This window comes from Colletotrichum scovillei (assembly GCF_011075155.1).
Source record: "Colletotrichum scovillei strain TJNH1 chromosome Unknown Contig00003, whole genome shotgun sequence".
Taxonomy (NCBI): Eukaryota; Fungi; Ascomycota; class Sordariomycetes; order Glomerellales; family Glomerellaceae; genus Colletotrichum; species Colletotrichum scovillei.
The window spans coordinates 3,118,273-3,138,264 of record NW_023336261.1 but is presented as its reverse complement, the minus strand read 5'-3'; the positions used below and the strand labels follow the sequence as shown (position 1 = coordinate 3,138,264).

Below are 19,992 nucleotides of genomic sequence, written 5' to 3'. Positions count from 1 at the left end.
CCGGGGTTGCATAGGTGCTCCTAACATGGCATTTCTAACACAACGGTACGTACTCTTGATATTGTGAGTAATTCGTGCCGCGGTGTAGGTAATTCTTACATTTTCCATGAGCAATATCTAAACCTCATAGAGGCAACGATGAGTGAATATGTATTTTTAGTGAGCTGTTCGCCCGCCCAAACACCACAGACAGGACCCGTAGCTTATGTTTTGCGGAGCTGTCTCATCGCCGAGGATAATGTTAGCTATCACGATCTGAAGCACGTCACAGGCTTCTCGTAGGAATAATGGGGCCCGTCTTTGCGTTAGGTTCTTGTTTCTACCGTTCCCACACCCGAGTTTTGGCTATACATAGGAACAAGCTACCCCTGGAGCTCGGAACATCGGGACGTGGACGGGAGACCGTTCATCAGCAGGAAAACATCGGAAGGCATTGGTCCAGCTGGCCGGGAGTTGACGGGGGGAATCGAGCTTCGAATTACCGTGTTAGCCTCGTCCGTCTCTCACATGCATCAGACCGGAGGTGAATGGCGAACAAAACGGGTTGACGGCGGATGTTGCAATTGGTTGCAGGACGTTGGTGGAAGGGGATTGGCGCAATCAATGCTAGGTAAGGTATTGAGCAAGCAATGGGCAGTGGGCGGGAAACAACCAGAGCACCCAAGGTAGGTACCTATAGAATGTATCTTTATCTTTCCTACAGCGACTGCTTCCATGGGCTGGGCGTGTCTCAGTGGCCGCCTTTGTTTGGGTCGAATGACGAGGTATCTGCGACAGCTATTCCCTGGTGCGGCAAGCCGAAAGGTACCTTGCACTTGGTTATGTCTTTGTTCACTCTGCAGCTCTCCGATTCCCGAGACAGCAGCAGCAGCAGCAGCAACGCAGCAACTGGTCCGGCTAATAGAGCACCGCAACCGCGCAAGTACAAGCTACAGGATCGGGCTTGCTGGGTGCAGCGGCGCAGTACATGAGGTACATCGACATACGGTAAGGTAACTACACCCGCAGTGCTGCTGTCGAGTCGCTTTTCTGCGCATTACTGGCGTCTGCCGCCGCTACCACCTCACCTCGAGGAGCGATGGAGGAGCGTGCAATAGCTACAATGGAGACTTGAGCCCCCCGTGCCTGCCCTGCCTCAGGAGCGGCGCCCCCATGGTCCCCTTCTCACCCCTCCAAGTTGCCCCTCTTTTTGACCCCTCCACCCAATGACACAGGCAAAGTCCCACGGAACGAGGGGTGGGCAACCAAAGGTCGCAATTCTCCCCGCGGTTGAACCTACGTCCCCGCCGACAGCCTCCGGACTAGGTATCAGCTGGCTCAGACTACTTCTACGTAACCTTGGCTCGGTTTACTTCTCCCCTCTTGCTCTCCCTTTTCATACTAAAGCAAACGATCTCCCGCTCTTGTGAAATTCATCTTCACACATCTTCCATCTTACAAGCAAAACCTTCAGTTTACGTGACTACTGTACGTTTGACGATGACCTCTCTCCCCCCCTCACCTTAGTACTTGACAAGCTTGGATAATTGTAGCGAGAGCTCCCCACACTTGGTCTCGTACCATGCGCCAGAGCTCGACGTGTTAAGCGAGCAAGCTCCAAGATCACCCCGCTAATCCGCGAGAACCCTTCAGGCCACCCTCCCTCCTCCTTCATCCATCTCCTCTCTCAAACCGAATAACAAGAAATCACAATCAAAATGGTCAAGGCCGGTATGTTCCCACCACCTAAGACTATGGCACAAAGCCCCGTCAATCTAACCATCTCTTAGTTGTTGCTGGCGCCTCTGGCGGTATTGGACAGGTACAGTGAATCCGGAACCCCGCGTGGTCAGCAAATAACGTGCGCATTGGCTCACCATCAACCTGTCTACTCTAGCCTCTGTCCCTCCTCCTCAAGCTCTCTCCCCTCGTCGATGAGCTTGCCTTGTACGATGTCGTCAACACCCCCGGCGTCGCCACCGATCTCTCCCACATCTCTTCCAATGCGGTACGTTTCATCGCAGTCTCAATTGCCTCGTGGCACCCGTAGTATCGATAGCTTGCTAAATAAAGATGCCGCAAACAGAAGATCGCCGGCTACCTGCCCAAGGATGATGGCGCAAAGGCCGCCTTCAAGGATGCCGACATCATCGTCATCCCCGCTGGCATTCCTCGTGAGTTACACCTGCGGAGCCTCGTCCGCTGCTTCTTTCTAACGGGAAATCCACTCTAGGCAAGCCTGGCATGACCCGCGACGATCTCTTCAATATCAATGCCGGTATCGTCAAGGGCCTCATCGAGGTTGCGGCCGAGGTCGCCCCCAAGGCCTTCATCCTTGTCATCTCCAACCCCGTCAACTCCACCGTCCCTATTTCCGCCGAGGTTCTGAAGGCTAAGGGCGTCTTCAACCCTCAGCGTCTGTTCGGTGTCACAACTCTCGACATTGTCAGAGCCGAGACCTTCGTTGCCGAGATCTCTGGCAAGTCCACCAGCGAGCTCAATGTTCCCGTCATTGGCGGTCACTCCGGCGAGACCATTGTTCCCCTCTTCAGCAAGGTCAAGCCTTCAGTGTCCATCGCCGACGACAAGTACGATGCTCTCGTCAACCGTGTCCAGTTCGGTGGTGACGAGGTTGTCAAGGCCAAGGACGGTGCTGGTTCTGCCACTCTCTCCATGGCCTACGCTGGCTACAGGTAAGAAATCGGACGCTCGACAACTTAAAGGTCAGGGACTGACGTGTGATAGATTCGCCGAGAAGGTCCTCAAGGCCCTTAAGGGCGAGAAGGGTCTTGTTGAGCCTAGCTACGTCTACCTCCCCGGCGTTCCCGGCGGCGAGGAGATTGCCAAGAAGACCGGCGTCGACTTCTTCTCCGTTCCCATCGAGCTTGGCGTAAGTTGCACAACATTCCATCCTGTCCCCTGCCCAAATCTAAACGGACTCAACACTGACATATTTGTAGCCCAACGGTGCTGAGAAGGCCATCGACATTCTTGGCGACATCACAGAGAAGGAGCAGAAGCTTCTGGAGGCTGCGGTTGCGGGATTGAAGGGCAACATTCAGAAGGGTGTCGAGTTCGCCCACAAGGCTCCCCAAAAGTGATTCCCCCCTTTGTACACTTGCTTTCAGTAACAGCCCCCGAACCCCTCTCGAGGAAGCCGCATGACGACAGCTTCCAACAATGTAGCCAAAAGAAATGGTGATAGATGAAATACAACCGAGGGAGAATTATGGCTGATCGACTCTTCTTTTTCCTAGGCTGTGAGGTGTTGTTGGTCTCGGAATTGTATGGTTGACCAGCGTATATAACACCAGCTGGGATTCTCTTGAGTCCGCGTACGTAGGGCAACGGCGTCGGTAGTTTTGGATATGGCGATAATTGCTGCTGGTTTATAATTGGAGTTAGACACCTTGGGCATCAACTCGAATGACCAGATCTTTGGTCGATATTCTGCAAAAAGTCTAAAAATCTTGCAACGCTTGCATGCTGTGTCATTGACACTTCTCTATGTTTTCCCCACGCGCCATTTGTTTGGGACAGGGGCTTCGTAGTACGTGAGTGAAGTTGGGTATTATGTACTTGACGGCAAGGTCTTGATTTGGAAAATAGCTGCCGGTAGTTCGTTGGTCTCGGCCTGGACGGTTGCGTTGATACCTAACGCCGCCAGCGCTCCGCGCACAATCCCGCACGGGAACCAGAGAAACTGTAGCCAGACAAGTCAGCACGCTGTAGGTCGTCATATTGATAGATCGGCGTGGATTAAGACGTACCGGCTGTGCCCGAACAACCGCCTGTCCGCCAGCTTCTGTGCTCATCCTCGAGAACGGTTTGAATGAGTTGTCTGTCAGTACGTAAACGCCCTAATTCAACACACCAGATTAGCCAGCCAATCCCCAAGTCGCTTGTCTGAAGCGTCGCCCTTGACCAGAACTTCCGGCAGGGAGAGGGGATATCGCCAACGTACCCTGTGATTCGTCTTGAGGTTGTCAATCTGTTTCCTAAATACAAGCGACCAAAGGTCCTTGCATACAAACTTGATGACGTCGAGCGTATCGTTGAATCGCGGACGGTCTCTCGAAAATCTAAATGCCAGGTTCACAGACTGTCAGCCTCCAATCATTGTATGAGTCCTGATACTGTATCTTCCTCCCCCTCTTGCTGTCGCCAAAGACGGCGCAGAGAGGAAGGGGAGGGAGGCACAAGAGGAAGCGTACCTCTCCACAAGCCCCTGCCCGACACGATACCCCAGCGTCTCAAGCCGATAAAACACTGCATCCCGCTCCTCGTCCTCATCCAGCTTCCTGACTGTGCTCCCGCCCGCAGCCCCGTCCGCGCTCGACGGCGCGGGACCCCCGTCGGCTCCCCCGCCCTGGCTGTGGCTCACCGACGACAGCGCGTCAGCTGAAGCACCTCCTCCTGCAGCGGCAGCGCCCCCGCCGGTACTATTCGCATCGGTCGGCGCGGCTTCGAGTTCTCTCGTCACGCGAAAGGCCATGGGCACTAGCTCGATGAGGAGGAAGTCTAGACAGGAGGAGTTGAGGAAGGAGGCCGACGGGTCCGTGGCGTTGTACGGCGGCATGACGCTTTCGAAGGACATGGTTTCTTGCTGTCTGGGAAGCTAATTGTAGTATGGGCGTGGAGTGATAGTTGCTATGGTTTTTGGCTTCGTCGAGGAGGGTTTCGCGCCGTTGTTGGCTCTCTCGAATAGGGTTCGTTTGTCTGTCTGGGACTCGATTGCGATGAAAGCTTGGTGTTGATGCAAGGCAATGGAGACTAGGCAACGATGTTCGTAAGGGTCAGTTCGGCGTAGAATCAGAGATGACTTCGATGCAATGGCGCTTGGAAAAATTCGTAGGAGTAGGTTTGGACCTTGTGTCGTCGAGGCCAATGTGCGGTTCAAGGTAGGTAGCAGGTAGCTGGAGGTGGATGAACGATTGAAGCCGCTACCTACCTACCTAAGGTCGGTTACCTTTACTGAGGTGAGGTACCTTAAAGAGCGAGGTCGGGTACGTACCTGCCTTGACATGGAACCCCGTGGAGCTGGCCTCTAAGCTCTTCAGGGTCCACCCACCAGAGCTTCCAATTCCGATTCGACAGGGGTTATGGAGTACAGTAGACAACTTGCACGTTATGTTGGCACACGATTGCGGACGGATCATGATGGACGTGGACGAAGAGGAGAGTCTTCAGAGTGATTTCATCTTATTATACGGATATCATATCCGCAGCGTAGTGTTTGGTATTTGTACCCCTCGCTTTCCTAAGGTACCAAGCTGGCAAAGTCTCTGAGGCATCTGCCTCACATCTAAGTAGAGCTCTGCTCAGACGCCCGTTATCGCCCTGCTTCATGCCTATGGCATAAGGCTGTTGGGGCTGTTGGAATATGTTTTGCCTCCCAAACGCCTGGACAGCTATCCATCCGTCCCTTTCCACGCCCAAAGAAAAAAACACATACATGAGCCACAAATCCGCCTTCATTAGGTAGGGAAGTATGTACGTGCTGATTGAGGCGGCCAACCTCATGCTCCGTATCTCGCAGCTCGTTGATAGAGAATGCCAGGCTAGCCTCCTCAGAACATGCTGCTACTGTAACCATTGCTATTGTAGTTACTCGATCCCGGTCCCTGTAGTTGCTGCCGCTTCGGAGGCGGTGCGGCTGGCTCATCATCGTCTGATAGGGTCAGGTCTATTGTCACCCTATCCGAATGCAGTCTCTTGGCGCTTGTTGTGGCCACGCCCCGCGGCATCGTCGAGCTTTCTCGAGACATCACCGTTGTCGTCGGAGTTGCCGTGCTGGCTACTGACCGGTTGGGAGTTTCGAAGTTTCGACTGCGAACTGGGTTGACCTCCACGATACCCCAGTCGTCGTCGTCATCATCGTCATCGTCAACAAGGCCGCTTCCACCATTGGTCGGCCTGTTCTCGTCCTGTCCTGTGTTCACTCGCCACTGTCCGTCTGGTTCAATGGTAACTTGATCTAGGGACTTTGATGTGTTCGCTAGGATGTCTCTAACGTACCTTCGACGGATGTTAGCTAGAAATCGTGGGGGCGAGACATAGGGCTTACTCGTCAACGGCCAGCTGTGCGTATGGTGCCGGTTTATTGCAAATCGGGCAAAGCCACTGAGGGCCCTGCTCTTGCAGTTGGAGGTACGACGTTGCGTCGAAACATTGAATGTGCGAACAGTTGACAGAGCGGCACGGGACATCGAGACGCATGTAGGATAGAGGACACTTGAGAGACAAGACTTGAGATGTCGTAACGATATCTGTATCCGCCGCTTTCTTGCTGACTGGAGGGTTTTAGTCTCTTGTTGATAACAGTGGAGTATATCGGCAAAACTTACTCTCCTCAATCACCTTGTTTTTGGGGATCTTCTGCCCCTTCTTGATGTTGTCGGCCAGATCCTGCGCCGAGGTGATACGGCAGACGTTCAGGACAAGATAGAATTTCTGCAGACAAATTGAGTGTCAGCATTAAAAGACGGAGCAGGGTATTGAGATTCGTAAATCTGAGGCAACTCACCTTTTGAGTCAACGCATAAGTGAACTCAACGAGATTTCTGTTGTCATTTTTCAGACGCAAAAAACTCGTAATGTCGACTGGCCTTGTCGAGCCTGGCTTGTTCTTCAAGCCTCTGAGATTCGCCTTGACCTCGTTGCCGTTGACTTTGATCTCCGACTGATGAGGAAACGCGATATCCTGGACGCCATTGTTATCTCCGGCGCAGAAGACCATGATGCGTAGTGACTTGTCATCGAGAACTCTGTTCAGATTGAGATTATCGCTGACTATGACTGGAATCGAGACCATGTTCCTATGCTGGCTCATAGCTGATAGGGAAGTTAGCAACGACCAAGATGAAACATGAAATGGCGACCTACCCTCGCACGAGCGCACATCGCCGACCCGGAACTGGATCTCGTAGAAGGGACTGTTCTTAAATGAGAGCCCTGCATCAAAGTTAGACGTTTGTTCAAAGGACTTTTGCGTGAATGACATACCGCTTGATCCGTACCCGGGCAGAGCAGGGCCATTCGCACCGCTGGGACGAGCATTGCGCCCCCAGTATTGGTCTTGCCGCATCATTGACACTGGCGGAGTCGCTGTGGCGGGACGTCCACTCTTTTGAGAGGCGGGCGAAGCGGAGGAGCCGGTCCTTGTGGTCTCGATGCTTCGTTGTATCTGCTGGAAGCGAGTCGCGTCGCTGTTCTTGAAGGCTTCCTCGATAGCTGACGGGCAAAAGATGTTAGCCTTAGGTCGTTCTGAGAAGCAAACTTCGCTGCCTGGAGCAATGCTCAGACACGACAGCGCCCGTGAAAGAGCTGGAGCCAGAGGAGGGGCGCAAAAGGAGGTATCTCAGGCGGCCGAAAGGGCTCAACAAGGAAAAGTACTCACCACTGACGATGCGACTTTGCAGAGCCGCCTTAACGCCGCTGCTAGTGAGCCCGTTGAGCTGACAAATTTGGGATAATTGGCGGTTCAGAAGCTGGTTGCTGTTCACCAGCTTGACCAGAGCCTGGAGCTCATGCCTCTGTATGGAGGTCATGGTTCTCGGGCGAGGTGAAAGGGTTGTGGTGGTGTCTTCGGTGACAGCCTCATGAAGGTTCGCAGGTGCGACGTCGGATCGACTTCGGTCGTTGGTACCTAGAGGCGCCGTCGACAGGCCGTGGGGGTATGTGGCGGATACTTGTCTGCGTCAAAGTCGTCGGCCGAGGAATGGGTGGAAAGCAAAGAAGAGAAGGAGAGCGACGGGCCTCAAGTGAAAATAACAGTCATGGGCGCGACCACACGAGGCAGGAGCGACGAGGCTCGTGGTGCGCGCCGACAGGCAAGAGCCAAAAGTGCGTGGGGAAGTTGCAGTTGGGTCGGTCGAGGAAGGCAAGGGCAGGGTAGGTAGCTCCCGTCCCGTACGGCTTGGTGGGTTGGTGGTGGTAGTGGTGGTGGCGGCGGCTCTGCTGCTGCGCTGCCCTTCCCGTCTTTTTTTCTCCTTCACTCTCGGCTTTGCGATGATGGAGACAGGCAGAGGGATATACCAATGTTCCCAAATGCGACAACGATGGCAGGTAGCGACCCTGATGTGTGCGAAATTGTTTGTGCACTTCCCCACCAATACGAACTTTATTGCATCGAGCAGTAATATGAATATGATATCGACGTCCAAGGTAAGAGCAACGGCATTAGTCCAGCGTAAGTATGAAGTGAGGTCAAAGTAGGCTATGGGCCATTTCTTGGGTTAGCAAAGATTTGATGTCATTCGCGACCATCGGCCTTCTGGGGCTCTGTGAAGATGGAAGTCACTGAACAGGTGGGAGCCCACCACAGCTGAATACCTTGCGACTGCAGCGGTAGTCAAGCGGTATTTTGGATGTGGGCCAAAATTAAAGCAAGTGAAGCGTGAAGGTGAGTTATTCGAGGGAAGTGCTGAGGTGAGATTCACAATTGGCGAGACTCGATGATGGTGTGGCAACTGGCCGGGTCAGTGTGTAGGCAGGAAATGGCGGCTCTGTGTGGTCATTCTTAGGGGAGAGCATGTAGTTGAACGTCCCTATCGGGCAGGTGAGAGCCTGAACGAATCGCTCTCTAGTGGGCGGTACGCCGTTGTTTCAGCATCTGTGTCCCCTAAGAAGCAGACAACGCCTGTGAGAAATCAAAATTCCCGGGTCATTGCCCGTCCCGTTCTAGAAACCACCGCCAGCCAGAGGCGCCTTCCAGGTGTTTGGACGAATGTGGGGGTGTCAATAGCCGGCAGCCCCCGCGACGGCCGATTGACTGAGCCCATGTGAGTGAGACGCCAGGATGGATTTGCTGCCGTCCAAAGCGCTGCGGCCTGCATACCCTTCCTGACTGGACGACCGGATTGGCAGGCGGGGCACGGCTGCAACCACCTGTGTAAAATTTCCTATCATCACCCAGTGAAGACCGTTTGCTTTCACATGGTTACTTTCACCGACTTGACAACTCGACATTTCTCAGTGATCCGAGACATATCAAGGTTGTTTCTCACTCAGCCTGCTGTTCATTTCTAGTCTGTATAAACGCAGCGAGCCGTCACTTCAACTCCTTCATATACACCACGCCGCCCGGTACATATCCGCAGCAATGGCCAAAAGCGCGAGAGCCAGCGTTATCAAGAAGAACAACCAGAGACTCAAGGCAAATGTCTTTGGTCCCGTTGAGCAGGCCAGAGCCGAGCGTCTCTCGGCGAAGCTGCTAGAATTGGCAAAGGCCCCCAAGCCTGAGAGGGAGGCAGACACCAAGATGGATGTTGAGAATGACGACGACGGTGAGTTCCCTGCCATTTTTCAAGGCAATTCCATGAGGCAAAAAGTTTCGAAACTGACATTTCAAAAGCGGAAATCAACGGTGACGATGAGAAGAAGGAGGCCAAGGCGGATGACACCTGTAAGCTGAGCTCACTCAATAGTTCCCGTCACAAAGACTGACTCTCGTCACAGCCATGGACGTTGACTCGGCGAAACCCAAGCGTCGCTCTGGAAGAATCCAGAAGCAAAGGAAGAAGACTTCCAAGGTTGTCTTCCCCAAGTACAGCGACCGTCGTGGAGGCTCCAAAGGCGGAGTTTCCAAGAGAAAGTAAAGGCTTGTTGTCCTTTCACTGGTTGTTACCCTCGCCTGTTGCAGCATCATGGGCGAAGAGTCGCGCTCGATCAAGAAAAATTGTAGCGCGCTCACTCGGCGAGTCTCGTGATGAGGAACTCGTTCCTGGACATATCCAATTCCTTTTCCGGCGTTCTTGTGAATAGTGGGATACTAAAATTTTCATCGGTTATTTTGGGGGGTCATTTCACACTTTTCACCCCATTGAGAGAGTACATTGGAGAAGCGGTCAAAAAGTTGATAGACCGGTAGACATGGCGCTGGGCATGGCCAAATAGCTGTCAGACGAATAATGAAAAATCACTATCAACCTCCGATTATTACTTCACGTTCAATACTATTTGAACGTACCTCAATCATTGATACTCAGTCCTGTGCCGGGTGAAGCGGAAGAATACTTACCTATTGCTCGTATCGGCCGGGGTTCTCTCTGCTCGGACTCTCCTTCTTAGTATGTTCTCGACCAATCATCGTCCGGGCGCGACTCCCTCCAGTTCGGTGCATGTCATCCCTGTGCAAGAGCTGTTACAGTGTCCTCTCAGCTCCCGAGGTCCTGTTATGTCCATCATGCCTAGCGATGTACCAGGGTAATTATCTACCTGATTACTCCGTACCTCGATACCTTACCATCCCTACGTATACCTTGCGCATACTCTTTAGCTATTTGCTCCGCCTGCCGGACACTGGCTTTGCCCATTTGGGGTCTAAGCGACTGGATCCCGAGAACCTTGACGGAACTGCCACCGTTGCCTGCAGGTTGGCGACTTCACCCGTCTTCCATCTCACTGTGGTTTGCGCGCCTTTCATCCCTTGTCGCATCATGATCGAATAAAGCAGCTGCTTTTTGAACGCGATGACTCTATTCTCAAGCCATCAAACAACTCGACAACTTCAATAACACACCGAAAGTAAACGTGGCTTTCGTATTGCGATTCTAAGGCCAAAGGTCATCTTGATGGATACGCGACGAACATGTCTTTTCGGTACGGCCCGGGCTTCCTGGCAGCTCTTCTCACAATCGCCAATGTCCTGATTCCACTGGCGGTTTTCACATTTGCTACCGGTTTCTTTCCGTATAAGCCGGTTCTGCCAGGTTTGGCTCAATATGAGGCCCTTGAATATGGCCCGCCGCCACAGGCACCCTTCGACCGCCTCATTTTCATGGTCGTCGATGCGTTGCGAAGGTAAATGCGGCTCACAGTACTCCCAGGTTTTTGACAATACTAACATCATCACAGCGACTTCGTATACTTGAATGGCACCGGCTTCACATACACTCAAGAGTACGCCGACGAGCCCCCTACCGTCTCACTCTCGCCGTGTTAACCTGATGTTATAGGCTCATCCGCGATGGTGCCGCCCTACCTTTCACGGCGTATGCGCGGTCACCCACCGTCACCATGCCCAGAATCAAAGCCATCACCACTGGCTCAATCCCGTCTTTCCTGGACGTCATCTTGAACCTGGACGAAGCAGATTCGTCCTCGACTCTCGCTGCTCAAGATACGTGGCTTGCCCAAATGAAAGCCAAGGAGACGGGGAAAATGCTCATGTACGGCGATGACACATGGCTGAAGCTCTTCCCGGGTACATTTGACCGCGCCGATGGCACCGCGAGCTTCTTCGTAGCGGTGCGTTGTCTCATGATCCATCCCTTGCTGTCCCTCAACTGACTGGTCCAAGGACTTCACCGAAGTGGACAACAATGTCACCAGGCACATAGACAGCGAGCTGAAGAATGACGATTGGAGCACGTTGGTTCTCCACTACCTTGGACTCGATCACATCGGGCATAAATCAGGACCGCGAAGGTAAGATTACCTTTGGATCGCCTTCCGAATCTCCCTTGCTAACTATAGTTAGCTCACACATGGTGCCCAAGCAACATGAGATGGACGGTATTGTGAAGCGTATATACAACGCCATGGAATCACGAGACCATATGTCTTCCACATTGATGGTTCTCTGCGGAGATCATGGTATGAACGATGCCGGCAATCATGGAGCTTCGTCTCCCGGAGAAACCTCTCCGGCGCTCGTTTTTATCTCTCCCAAATTGAAGGCCTTGCAACGGAACCTCCAAGCTCCTGTTCCGTTTCGAGAGGACTTCTCCTACTACACCAAGATTGAGCAGTCAGACCTGGCACCCACCCTCGGTGCTCTGCTGGGCTTTCCGGTGCCGCAAAACAACCTTGGCGCCTTCATATCCGACTTCCTGCCTTTCTGGCCCGACAGTGAGTTTATGCAGGCCCCAGCTTCGGTTGCGTAGTGGCTCACACTTGGCAGGAAATGATCAGATCCAACTGCTCGTCCGCAATGCCCGGCAGATACTGAACATTGTGACAGTAACTTTTGGCTTCGAGATGTTTGACTTGGGGTCTACCTTTGACCAAAAAACGTGCTCAAATCCTCGGGATGATGCCCAGGAGCTAGCTTGTGAATGGCATCGCGTCAATGATGCACTCAAAACCATGGATGGCGAGGCCGAGTTAGATCCAGCCTGGCGTGAAGCCATGTCAAAGGTATGTCACTACCCTGACCTCAGTGCATCAACCCATGAGTCTGTGCTGACATCTAATAGTGGCTCAGCAGAGCTCAGGATCTCATGAGCAGCATGGCCAGCAACTACGACATGGGAAGGCTACATATCGGCGAAGCAGTCGTCGGCCTCGTTGCCGGCTCCCTGATTTTCGGCGCTCGACTTAGTTTGATACCACTACTGGCCATCTCAGTCACATACGGCATCATGATGTTCGCGAGCAGCTACGTGGAAGAAGAACACCATTTCTGGTATTGGGCCACATCGGCCTGGTTGGGCTCCATGGGCATCAGAAAGATGCAGTCGTAAGTGCTAAGCATGCTGGCAGCACCCACAATCACAAAGACTGACATGAGTTACAGCACCCGGTCGCCATCAGGAACACTCGCATCTCTTCTCATCGCCTTGACAGCAACTAGACTGATCCGGGGATGGAACCAGACAGGCCAGAAGCACGCCGGCGAGCCCGATATCGCGAAAACCTTCATTGTCACACACCCTCCCATCCTTTGGACCCTTGTCAGCGTAACCTATCTTTTTCTTTTTGTACAACTACTCAGAAAACTCCGCGGCCTTCCCCGCGCCGCCGTGACGGCTGCGTCGGCTCTTCTAGTCCTCTCCGCCTTCACGTTCAAGCTTGCCTTCACTAACGAAGACGCCCCGGAGCTCGTGACCGGGCCCCTGGCAACCCTTAACACCCTCACCCAGGGCATCTCCCTCGTCACCCGAGCCCGCCTCGTCTTCGCCGGCATCGGCGCCGCGGCCCTCTACTCATCCTACCTAGCCCTCTCCAACCCAAAAACCGAAGCACGACACACGTCCCCACTCCTCCACCACCTCATCACCCTCCTCCTCGCAACCCAATCCCGCGTCACAAACATCCCCCTTCTCCTCCTCTTCACCCTCCAACTTCCTCTTCTCGCCTCCCTCGACCTCTCCCTGCCCCTCCTATCGACGACCTCCCTCCTCCTCCAGTACGCCTCCTTCTTCGCCTTTGGCGGCACAAACGCAATCTCCTCCGTCGATCTCTCGAGCGCCTACAACGGCGTGGGGGGCTTCAACGTCGTCGCCGTCGGCATCCTGACCTTCGTGAGCAACTGGGTCGGCCCCATCTACTGGGCGTCCGCGACGAACCTGCTCCTCCTGCAGTACCGCGGCCGCAGGGCCGGCAGCGACGAGGGCAAGTACGTGTTTCTGCGACACGTAGGGCACACGACCTTGTTCACGGCGTGCAGCGTCGCGTTCATCATGGTGGCGTGCGAGGCGCTGCGGACGCACCTGTTTGTCTGGACCGTGTTTTCGCCAAAGTACCTGTACTGCATGGCCTGGACCATTGGCCAGCATCTTCTCGTCAACGTCGTATTTGCTGGTTTATTGTACCGTTTGGGATCGGCTTGATATACGAAGTATTCGCCACTATTCGCCAAATACCTACCATTGGTAGCAGCAGGCTTGTAATACTAAGCAGGACGCGTTGGAAAGGATGGAAAACAGCAAAGGCATTGTCAATCCTGCAGAGAGTTCATCATTACTAGTACATAGATCATAAATTCTTGTAGAGAAAACCGTTCCGCAATGCTCCCGAGACCCGGGGATAGGTATCCGTCAAGCCAAAAACATACCACCCGAATTCAAAGAACCCATCCCATTTGCCATCATACTCATGCGCCCTCCTCATCTGAGAGCAGCTCGCTCACGATCGAGTCACCGTCACCCTGCCGCGTGTTCTGAATCACGGTATCATCGCTATTCTCGTCTTCCTCCTTGATATCAGGCTCCATCGTAACAGTCTTGTCCTCGTCTGCGTCATGCAGCCTCGAGGACGCGACAGAACCGGCGACAGACGGCGCGACCGAGTCCGCACGCGACATGGCGACGGAGACGCTCCTGCTCATGCGGCGCGGCTCGCCGTCCTGCTGCTCGCCGAGGTTGGCGACAATCTTGCCCAGGCTGACGTGGATCTTGTTGAGGGCGTTGCGGCCCGTGGTGTCGGTGACGAGTTTGTCGTTGACGGCAATGGTGATCTCGTCGTAGACCTCCCTGATCTTTTCTTCTGTGCTTGTAGGCGAGATATACAGCTTTCCGAGAAGGGGTGCGACCACCTTTTTCTCTTCCTCTGAGGTTGTGGGTTAGCGCTGGTGTTCTGAACATGAGTGGATCGCAAGAAAATTACTTACTGCTCAAGTTTCCGCCCAAGCGGTCCAGAATGTCTAGGGCGAATTCCAGATGAATGTCACCATTGACAGTCTTCTTCTCCAAGTCGAGCCCAGTAGCAGGGTTGAAGCACTTCCGAGGATCAGTCCAGTCCACCAGGCAAGCACCAATCGTTGTCAGACTCTCCATCTCCTCATTGACATCGGCGTCATCGTCCTCCAAATTCTCACGAACGTTCAACAAGGCATGCAGGGCGTCCAGAGCGATGGTGCGCATTAGGTCCTGGTTCTCCGCCCGCGAGTAGCAGAACACGGGCAGGAAATAGTTGAGAGCCTGCCTGACGCTCTGGTTGGAAGCAGTGACGGGGTCAAAGTACTGTACAACCAGCGTCTTGAGCATTTCCGCTGAAGCTTCCTGATCCGTGACAACACGGCCTAGAAGCAATTTAGATACCGCCAAGGTAGCGGCGGCCTGGACCTCGGGTGACCTGATGCCCGACTTGAGTGCCTTGATGTAGATCTTGAGCAACGCTGGCGTCGAGCTCAATAGCTGAGCGCCATGAACGTTGAGAATATCAGTGAGAATCTGCAACGCGGTGATCTGGAGGGCAGTGTGGCCCTTAGTAAAGAAGTGCATGAAGAGCGTCAGGTTCTCCTCGGCTAGTGACCTGTCGAGCAGGGAGCAGAGACCCAAGCAGACGAGACCCCTCTCACGGACGGGTGCCTCGTGACTTCGCACAGCTGGGACGACAAGATTGTTAAGCATCGACACCAGGTGGTCGTTCTGTTGCAGGTCGCCGGCGACGTTTGATAACATGCACTGCACAATATGCAGACACTTCATGTTGATCATGATTTCCTTGACTGCCTTTGCCCTGGCCTCTTCTTCACTGAGCTCGGGACTCTTGTTCCGGCTCCCACTCCTCGTGGGGGTGGTATCACCACTGACCTCGGACCTCGCCGAGTGAAAGCTGTCGTCGGTACGGTCATCAGGCGCTGGGTCGTCAACGATAGTATCGTGAACGTCAGCAACAGCCTCCAATACCACCGAGCAGAACTCCTTCTCGCCGGCGTTGTCCGGAGCACAAATGTCTCGAAGAACGTTGATCGTGAGCTTTGTTACATCGTCAGGGAGCTCGGGGACTGAGAGGGATTGGCGGAGGAGCGCAAACATCTTGCGACGGCCAACCTCATCGGAGTAGTCAAGAGTGATGGCAATGTGGAGCATCTGCTCAACAATGAACTCTTGCTCTACCGTGTCCTCTTCTTCATCTTCTTCGCTATCTGCCTGAGAGACCCTCTTGATAGCCTCAATTAGAACGCCGAGGTATCTTTCCAGATAGAATGCGAGCGTAGTCACTTCAGGCAGCTTCTCCTCGACCAGTGACTCGTACTTGCCATTGCCCTCGGTTCTGCAGAAGTCGTTGAAACTGCGAGCGGTAAAGACGGACTCTGCAGAAAGCGTCTCCCAAAAGTTCTTATCAAAGGTGACAGCTTCTCTGTAATCGGGTCTACCCTCCCAGAATCCCTTCATCGCTTCGAGGGCAACACCATTTTCCACTCCAGAGTTTACGACGTCGATACGCTCCAGGAGCTCGTGAAGACCGTCGAAGTTCGGCGGTGCAGGTTCAGTGGGTGGCGCCCCCTCCTCAGGCGGCGGAACACCAGCGCAGTCCTCGATCCAGCGTTCGCGGAACAGCCTGCCCGCCGATTTGCGGACATTCTCGTCTCTGTCGCGGAGACCCCATCTGAGGAGCTTCTCTCTCATTGAGAGAGAGAGATGTCGGAAATCGCCGAGGGCGGGTAGCAGTCGCGAGTATACCGCCCTGCGAGTCAGAGCATCCTGGTCTCTAGCGCGTTCGAGCAAGTATGGTAGGGTGGATGGGAGAATAGGGAGATTGACGAGAAGTGACCTTCTCACATCTGCGCTGGGATCGTTCTGTATGACCTCTAGCAGCTTCTCGAGAAGGCCGCTAGCCTCGTCGTCCTCGCTATCGTCCTCGTTCGCGGCCGCATCAACCTGATTGCCGGCCAAACGTCCCAGACCCAGGACCGCCTGTGCACGAACCATTGCCTCCTTGTCACGGATACGCTTAAGAAGACCATGGCGAAGTTTTTGGAAGAGATCGTCGTCGATGGCGTCGAGGGAGTTGATGATGTGAGAGATCAACTGGGTGGATCGGTATCGCACAAACTTGTCCTTGGCCGTCATCAGGGGCAAAATCGTGCTCATGAGATAGCTGGTGAGTCTTGTGCTGGGGGTCTCGGGCATGATGCTAGCATCCTCGTCGACCTCTCCAAGAATCTCGTTGTCTTTGTCATTGGCGTGTCTAAGGAAGAATCCGACAAATCGAATGGTCTTCTCTCCAACACTCTCTGCCTTCTTGATAGGCATAACTCTCAGGACACATCGGACAAACTCGGAGTTGAAGGCTTCCTCATCGAAGTCGTTTGCTGCGGTCTTCTTCAGACTGGTCGGTTCGTATGCGCAAGCTTCCTGAATCTTGCGCAATGTGACAACCAACTTGCGGTGCGATGCTGTATTTCTTTGCGCATCGCGGAACACGGCGCATACTTGGCCGCGGAGCTCACTGTCCGGTCTTTCTGTTGGGATGTCTGCGGCGACTGAAGAGGAGCGGGATGCTGTTGATGCTCGGGAGCCGAGGGTCGCTGCGGAGGATTTGTGCGACACCGCCGCTGAGGTCCTCGTGGACCTTGTCGATACTCGTGCTGGCATAATGAGGTTTGTCGTCGTGTATTGTCGTTATATGGCGGCGGATCGGTCGAGACCGCGTGAAACGTCGGAAAAGTTGTCGTTGTTAATGAAGCCAAAAAATGATGTGTTTGTTGATTAGTCTCAAGGATGGATGACAGGCGCCTCGTTCGCGAATTAGCTGCCAACGCACACAATTACAGTGGATGACTTACCCCCCGGCGCGTTTTTGTTTTTATCCAGTCTGCAACGGGCAAGTCAATAGACTTCCGAAACAGGTATAGCGCGGGGTCGGTCAAGTTCATCCCCGCTTCCCGACTCCAAGTGCCCGCACGTGGTGATAAGCTCAGAAAAAAATCCTTATCGAAGAATTTGGCAGCAGCGAATTGCCAGCCATTTCCTGCGCAGAGAACGAAGCCTCTCCACAACCTCCTACGGTAGTTGAAGTTTTCAGCTTTAACTGGTCCATTCTTTCTCTTGAGAAGCCGTTTGCAGGAATTTTTTCTTTTAATTTCGATTATTATTGCACAACATGTCGTCTCCCGGAAAGCCGCTCAAGCGGTCACGAGCGGAGGAAGACGAGCACGATGCTCTCGTCGCAGCCGCCGTCGCAGAGAACATCGCCGCAGACGCTGTGTCGGAACCGAAAGCCAAGAAGGCCCGAACAGAAGCCAATCGCTCTCTCTTCGTTCGCTCCCTACCTGCGACCGCTACCAGCGAATCGCTCACCGATTTCTTCTCCGAACATTTCCCTGTCAAGCATGCGACCGTCGTTCTCGACAAGGCGACCAAAGCTTCCCGAGGCTATGGCTTCGTTACATTGACAGATGCCGAAGATGCTACGGAGGCCAAGAAGAAGCTCAACAACATTCTCTGGGAGGGACGCCGCATCAAGGTCGATGTTGCCGAAGCTAGAACTCGTGACGCAAAGGAGAGTGCCGTTGGCGCGGCTGCATCTAGCGCAAAGCAAAAGCGTGCGGATGATCTTGAGGAGGCAAGGAAAGCCCCGAAGCTGATCATTCGCAACCTTCCTTGGTCTATCAAGTCTTCTGCGCAGCTGGGTGCGCTTTTCCGCGCCTATGGTATTGTCAAGTTCGCCGATCTTCCCCAGAACAAGGGCAAGCTCAAAGGATTTGGTTTCGTTACCCTTCGCGGCAGGAAAAATGCCGAGAAGGCTTTGGAGATGAACGGAAAGACCATTGACGGAAGAACCATTGCCGTTGATTGGGCTGTGGGCAAGGACGAATGGGAAAAGGCCAACGGCGCTAGGGAAGAGGAAAGAGGTTCAAAGAAGAAAAAGGAGGAGGAGGAAGAAGAAGAGGAGGAGGAAGATGCAGCCGGAGACGAGAATGCCGGCAAGGAGCTCACCGGAGCTGACGCAGATCTGGAAAACTTCATGAAGAACCACATCATGAACCTCGAGGACGAGGACGACGAGAATGAGGACGAAGACGAAGACGATGAGGATGATGAGGAGCTTTCCGACGGAGAGGAAAACAGCGAAGACGAGGAAGAGAAGAAGCCCGCCAAGAAAACGCAATCTACCGACAATACATCAACACTCTTCATTCGAAACCTGCCCTTCACCGTTACGGACGACCAATTAAAGGAGCATTTCGCCAAGTTCGGTGCCGTCAGATACGCTCGCGTAGTGATGGATCGGGCAACTGACAGACCGGCGGGTACCGGGTTTGTCTGCTTCGTCAACGAGGAAGACTCAAAAGCCTGCATCAAGGGCGCGCCGCGTACACAAGCCAACACCCTGCCCACAAAGCACTCTGTGCTGCAGGACGAGTCCGCAGACTCCGACGGCCGTTACACCTTGGAGGGCCGTTTGTTGCAGGTTGCTCAGGCAGTCAGCAAAGATGATGCCGAGCGCTTGGCTGCCGACGGCAGTGCCAAGAGACGGGAGAAGGACAAGCGTCGTCTTTTCCTGCTCAACGAGGGCCAGCTCGATACTAGATCTGCTTTGTACCACAAGCTCACGCCCAATGAGGTGAAGATGAGAGAGGACAGCGCCAAGCAGCGCAAGAAGCTCGTTCAGAGCAACCCTTCGCTGCACATCAGTCTCACCCGTCTGGCTGTCCGCAACATCCCCCGCAACATCGGCGGCAAGGAGCTCAAGGAGTTGGCCCGCAAGGCCTGCGTCGAGTTCGCCACAGATGTCAAGGAGGGCAGACGTCAGCCCCTGTCCAAGGAGGAGAAGGTCAGAAGCGCAAAGGAGGACAAGGAGGCTGAGCACGACCGCAAGCTCAAGCGCAAGGGTATCGTCCGCCAGGCCAAGATCGAGTTTGAGAGTCGCGAGGGCACCAAGGTCCCCGAGGCGAGCGGCGGCAAGTCCCGCGGATACGGTTTCATCGAGTACTCGTCCCACCGCTGGGCGCTCATGGGCCTGCGCTTCCTTAACGGCTACCAGATGGAGAATGAGCTCGGCAAGAAGCAGCGCCTGATTGTCGAATTCGCCATCGAGAACGCCTCGGTCGTCGCTCGTCGCAAGGCCAACGAGAAGAACCTGGACCGCAACAAGCCCAACTCGCAGACGGCTCCTCAGGCCGCGCAGAACGGGAAAAAGGGCGGCAAGTTCGACAAGAAGGCCGGCGGCAAGGAGCTGCCCAACATGGCTTCTGTCAAGGACCAGAAGAAGGGCAAGAAGGGAAAGAAGGGAAACATGAATAAGGGACCCAAGGCGGAGAAGGAGGAGAACGGAGAAAAGTCTAGTGGTGACAAGACGCCCGCGGGCAAGGTTGACCGTGAAGATGTCAAGCCATTGCTCATTGCGAGAAAGCGACTGATGAGGAAGAAGAAGGCTTCATCCCGAGGCTAGGTTGTTTGGTCAAAGGGCAGTTCTTGTGTGGGGAAGGTAATTATGGGCGACTTGTTATTTAGGTGTCTGATGCATCGCCAAGGTTATTCAAAAGTATCAAATTTCAAATGTACACGGCAAATACTCCCTGCTTTATCGTGAACCTACCATCTTCATGCTCATTCA

At 54.0% G+C, this 19,992-nt stretch overlaps 7 protein-coding genes across 7 annotated transcripts; 4 read left to right on the top strand and 3 right to left on the bottom strand.

Moving 5' to 3' along the window:
- Nucleotides 1–1,697: 1,697 nt before the first annotated feature.
- HER10_EVM0012035 (malate dehydrogenase) lies at nucleotides 1,698–3,243 on the top strand (the record flags this gene model as incomplete). Its single annotated transcript, XM_035481439.1, has 8 exons — nucleotides 1,698–1,710; nucleotides 1,770–1,801; nucleotides 1,877–1,987; nucleotides 2,066–2,153; nucleotides 2,213–2,672; nucleotides 2,725–2,869; nucleotides 2,940–3,076; nucleotides 3,237–3,243. The coding sequence occupies 8 exons, from the start codon at nucleotides 1,698–1,700 to the stop codon at nucleotides 3,241–3,243; spliced, it is 993 nt and encodes a 330-aa protein (XP_035336630.1).
- A 307-nt stretch (nucleotides 3,244–3,550) lies between these two features.
- HER10_EVM0002914 (MIZ/SP-RING zinc finger) lies at nucleotides 3,551–4,576 on the bottom strand (the record flags this gene model as incomplete). The annotated part of the gene is made up of 4 exons (XM_035472606.1): nucleotides 3,551–3,682; nucleotides 3,750–3,839; nucleotides 3,944–4,061; nucleotides 4,194–4,576. The coding sequence occupies 4 exons, from the start codon at nucleotides 4,574–4,576 to the stop codon at nucleotides 3,551–3,553; spliced, it is 723 nt and encodes a 240-aa protein (XP_035335790.1).
- Nucleotides 4,577–5,207: 631 nt separating this feature from the next.
- HER10_EVM0005135 (MIZ/SP-RING zinc finger) lies at nucleotides 5,208–8,277 on the bottom strand. The gene is made up of 7 exons (XM_035474759.1): nucleotides 7,379–8,277; nucleotides 6,985–7,212; nucleotides 6,865–6,933; nucleotides 6,506–6,813; nucleotides 6,327–6,432; nucleotides 6,047–6,272; nucleotides 5,208–5,997 (listed from the first exon to the last, which is right to left on the bottom strand). Exons 1-7 carry the CDS (start codon nucleotides 7,527–7,529, stop codon nucleotides 5,550–5,552), a joined length of 1,536 nt encoding a protein of 511 aa, XP_035336004.1. The 5' UTR covers nucleotides 7,530–8,277; the 3' UTR covers nucleotides 5,208–5,549.
- An 805-nt stretch (nucleotides 8,278–9,082) lies between these two features.
- Nucleotides 9,083–9,578, top strand: HER10_EVM0001513 (uncharacterized protein; the record flags this gene model as incomplete). Its single annotated transcript, XM_035471258.1, has 3 exons — nucleotides 9,083–9,266; nucleotides 9,335–9,385; nucleotides 9,439–9,578. The coding sequence occupies 3 exons, from the start codon at nucleotides 9,083–9,085 to the stop codon at nucleotides 9,576–9,578; spliced, it is 375 nt and encodes a 124-aa protein (XP_035335656.1).
- A 790-nt stretch (nucleotides 9,579–10,368) lies between these two features.
- Nucleotides 10,369–13,762, top strand: HER10_EVM0008657 (GPI ethanolamine phosphate transferase). The gene is made up of 8 exons (XM_035478171.1): nucleotides 10,369–10,782; nucleotides 10,837–10,881; nucleotides 10,938–11,229; nucleotides 11,282–11,409; nucleotides 11,462–11,832; nucleotides 11,885–12,120; nucleotides 12,180–12,442; nucleotides 12,500–13,762. Exons 1-8 carry the CDS (start codon nucleotides 10,571–10,573, stop codon nucleotides 13,533–13,535), a joined length of 2,583 nt encoding a protein of 860 aa, XP_035336321.1. The 5' UTR covers nucleotides 10,369–10,570; the 3' UTR covers nucleotides 13,536–13,762.
- A 36-nt stretch (nucleotides 13,763–13,798) lies between these two features.
- HER10_EVM0008887 (uncharacterized protein) lies at nucleotides 13,799–17,174 on the bottom strand (the record flags this gene model as incomplete). The annotated part of the gene is made up of 2 exons (XM_035478394.1): nucleotides 14,315–17,174; nucleotides 13,799–14,253 (listed from the first exon to the last, which is right to left on the bottom strand). The coding sequence occupies exons 1-2, from the start codon at nucleotides 17,025–17,027 to the stop codon at nucleotides 13,799–13,801; spliced, it is 3,168 nt and encodes a 1,055-aa protein (XP_035336335.1). The 5' UTR covers nucleotides 17,028–17,174.
- A 361-nt stretch (nucleotides 17,175–17,535) lies between these two features.
- On the top strand, nucleotides 17,536–19,827 carry HER10_EVM0008702 (RNA recognition domain-containing protein; the record flags this gene model as incomplete). The annotated part of the gene is made up of 1 exon (XM_035478214.1): nucleotides 17,536–19,827. The coding sequence occupies one exon, from the start codon at nucleotides 17,536–17,538 to the stop codon at nucleotides 19,825–19,827; it is 2,292 nt and encodes a 763-aa protein (XP_035336324.1).
- Nucleotides 19,828–19,992: the final 165 nt, after the last annotated feature.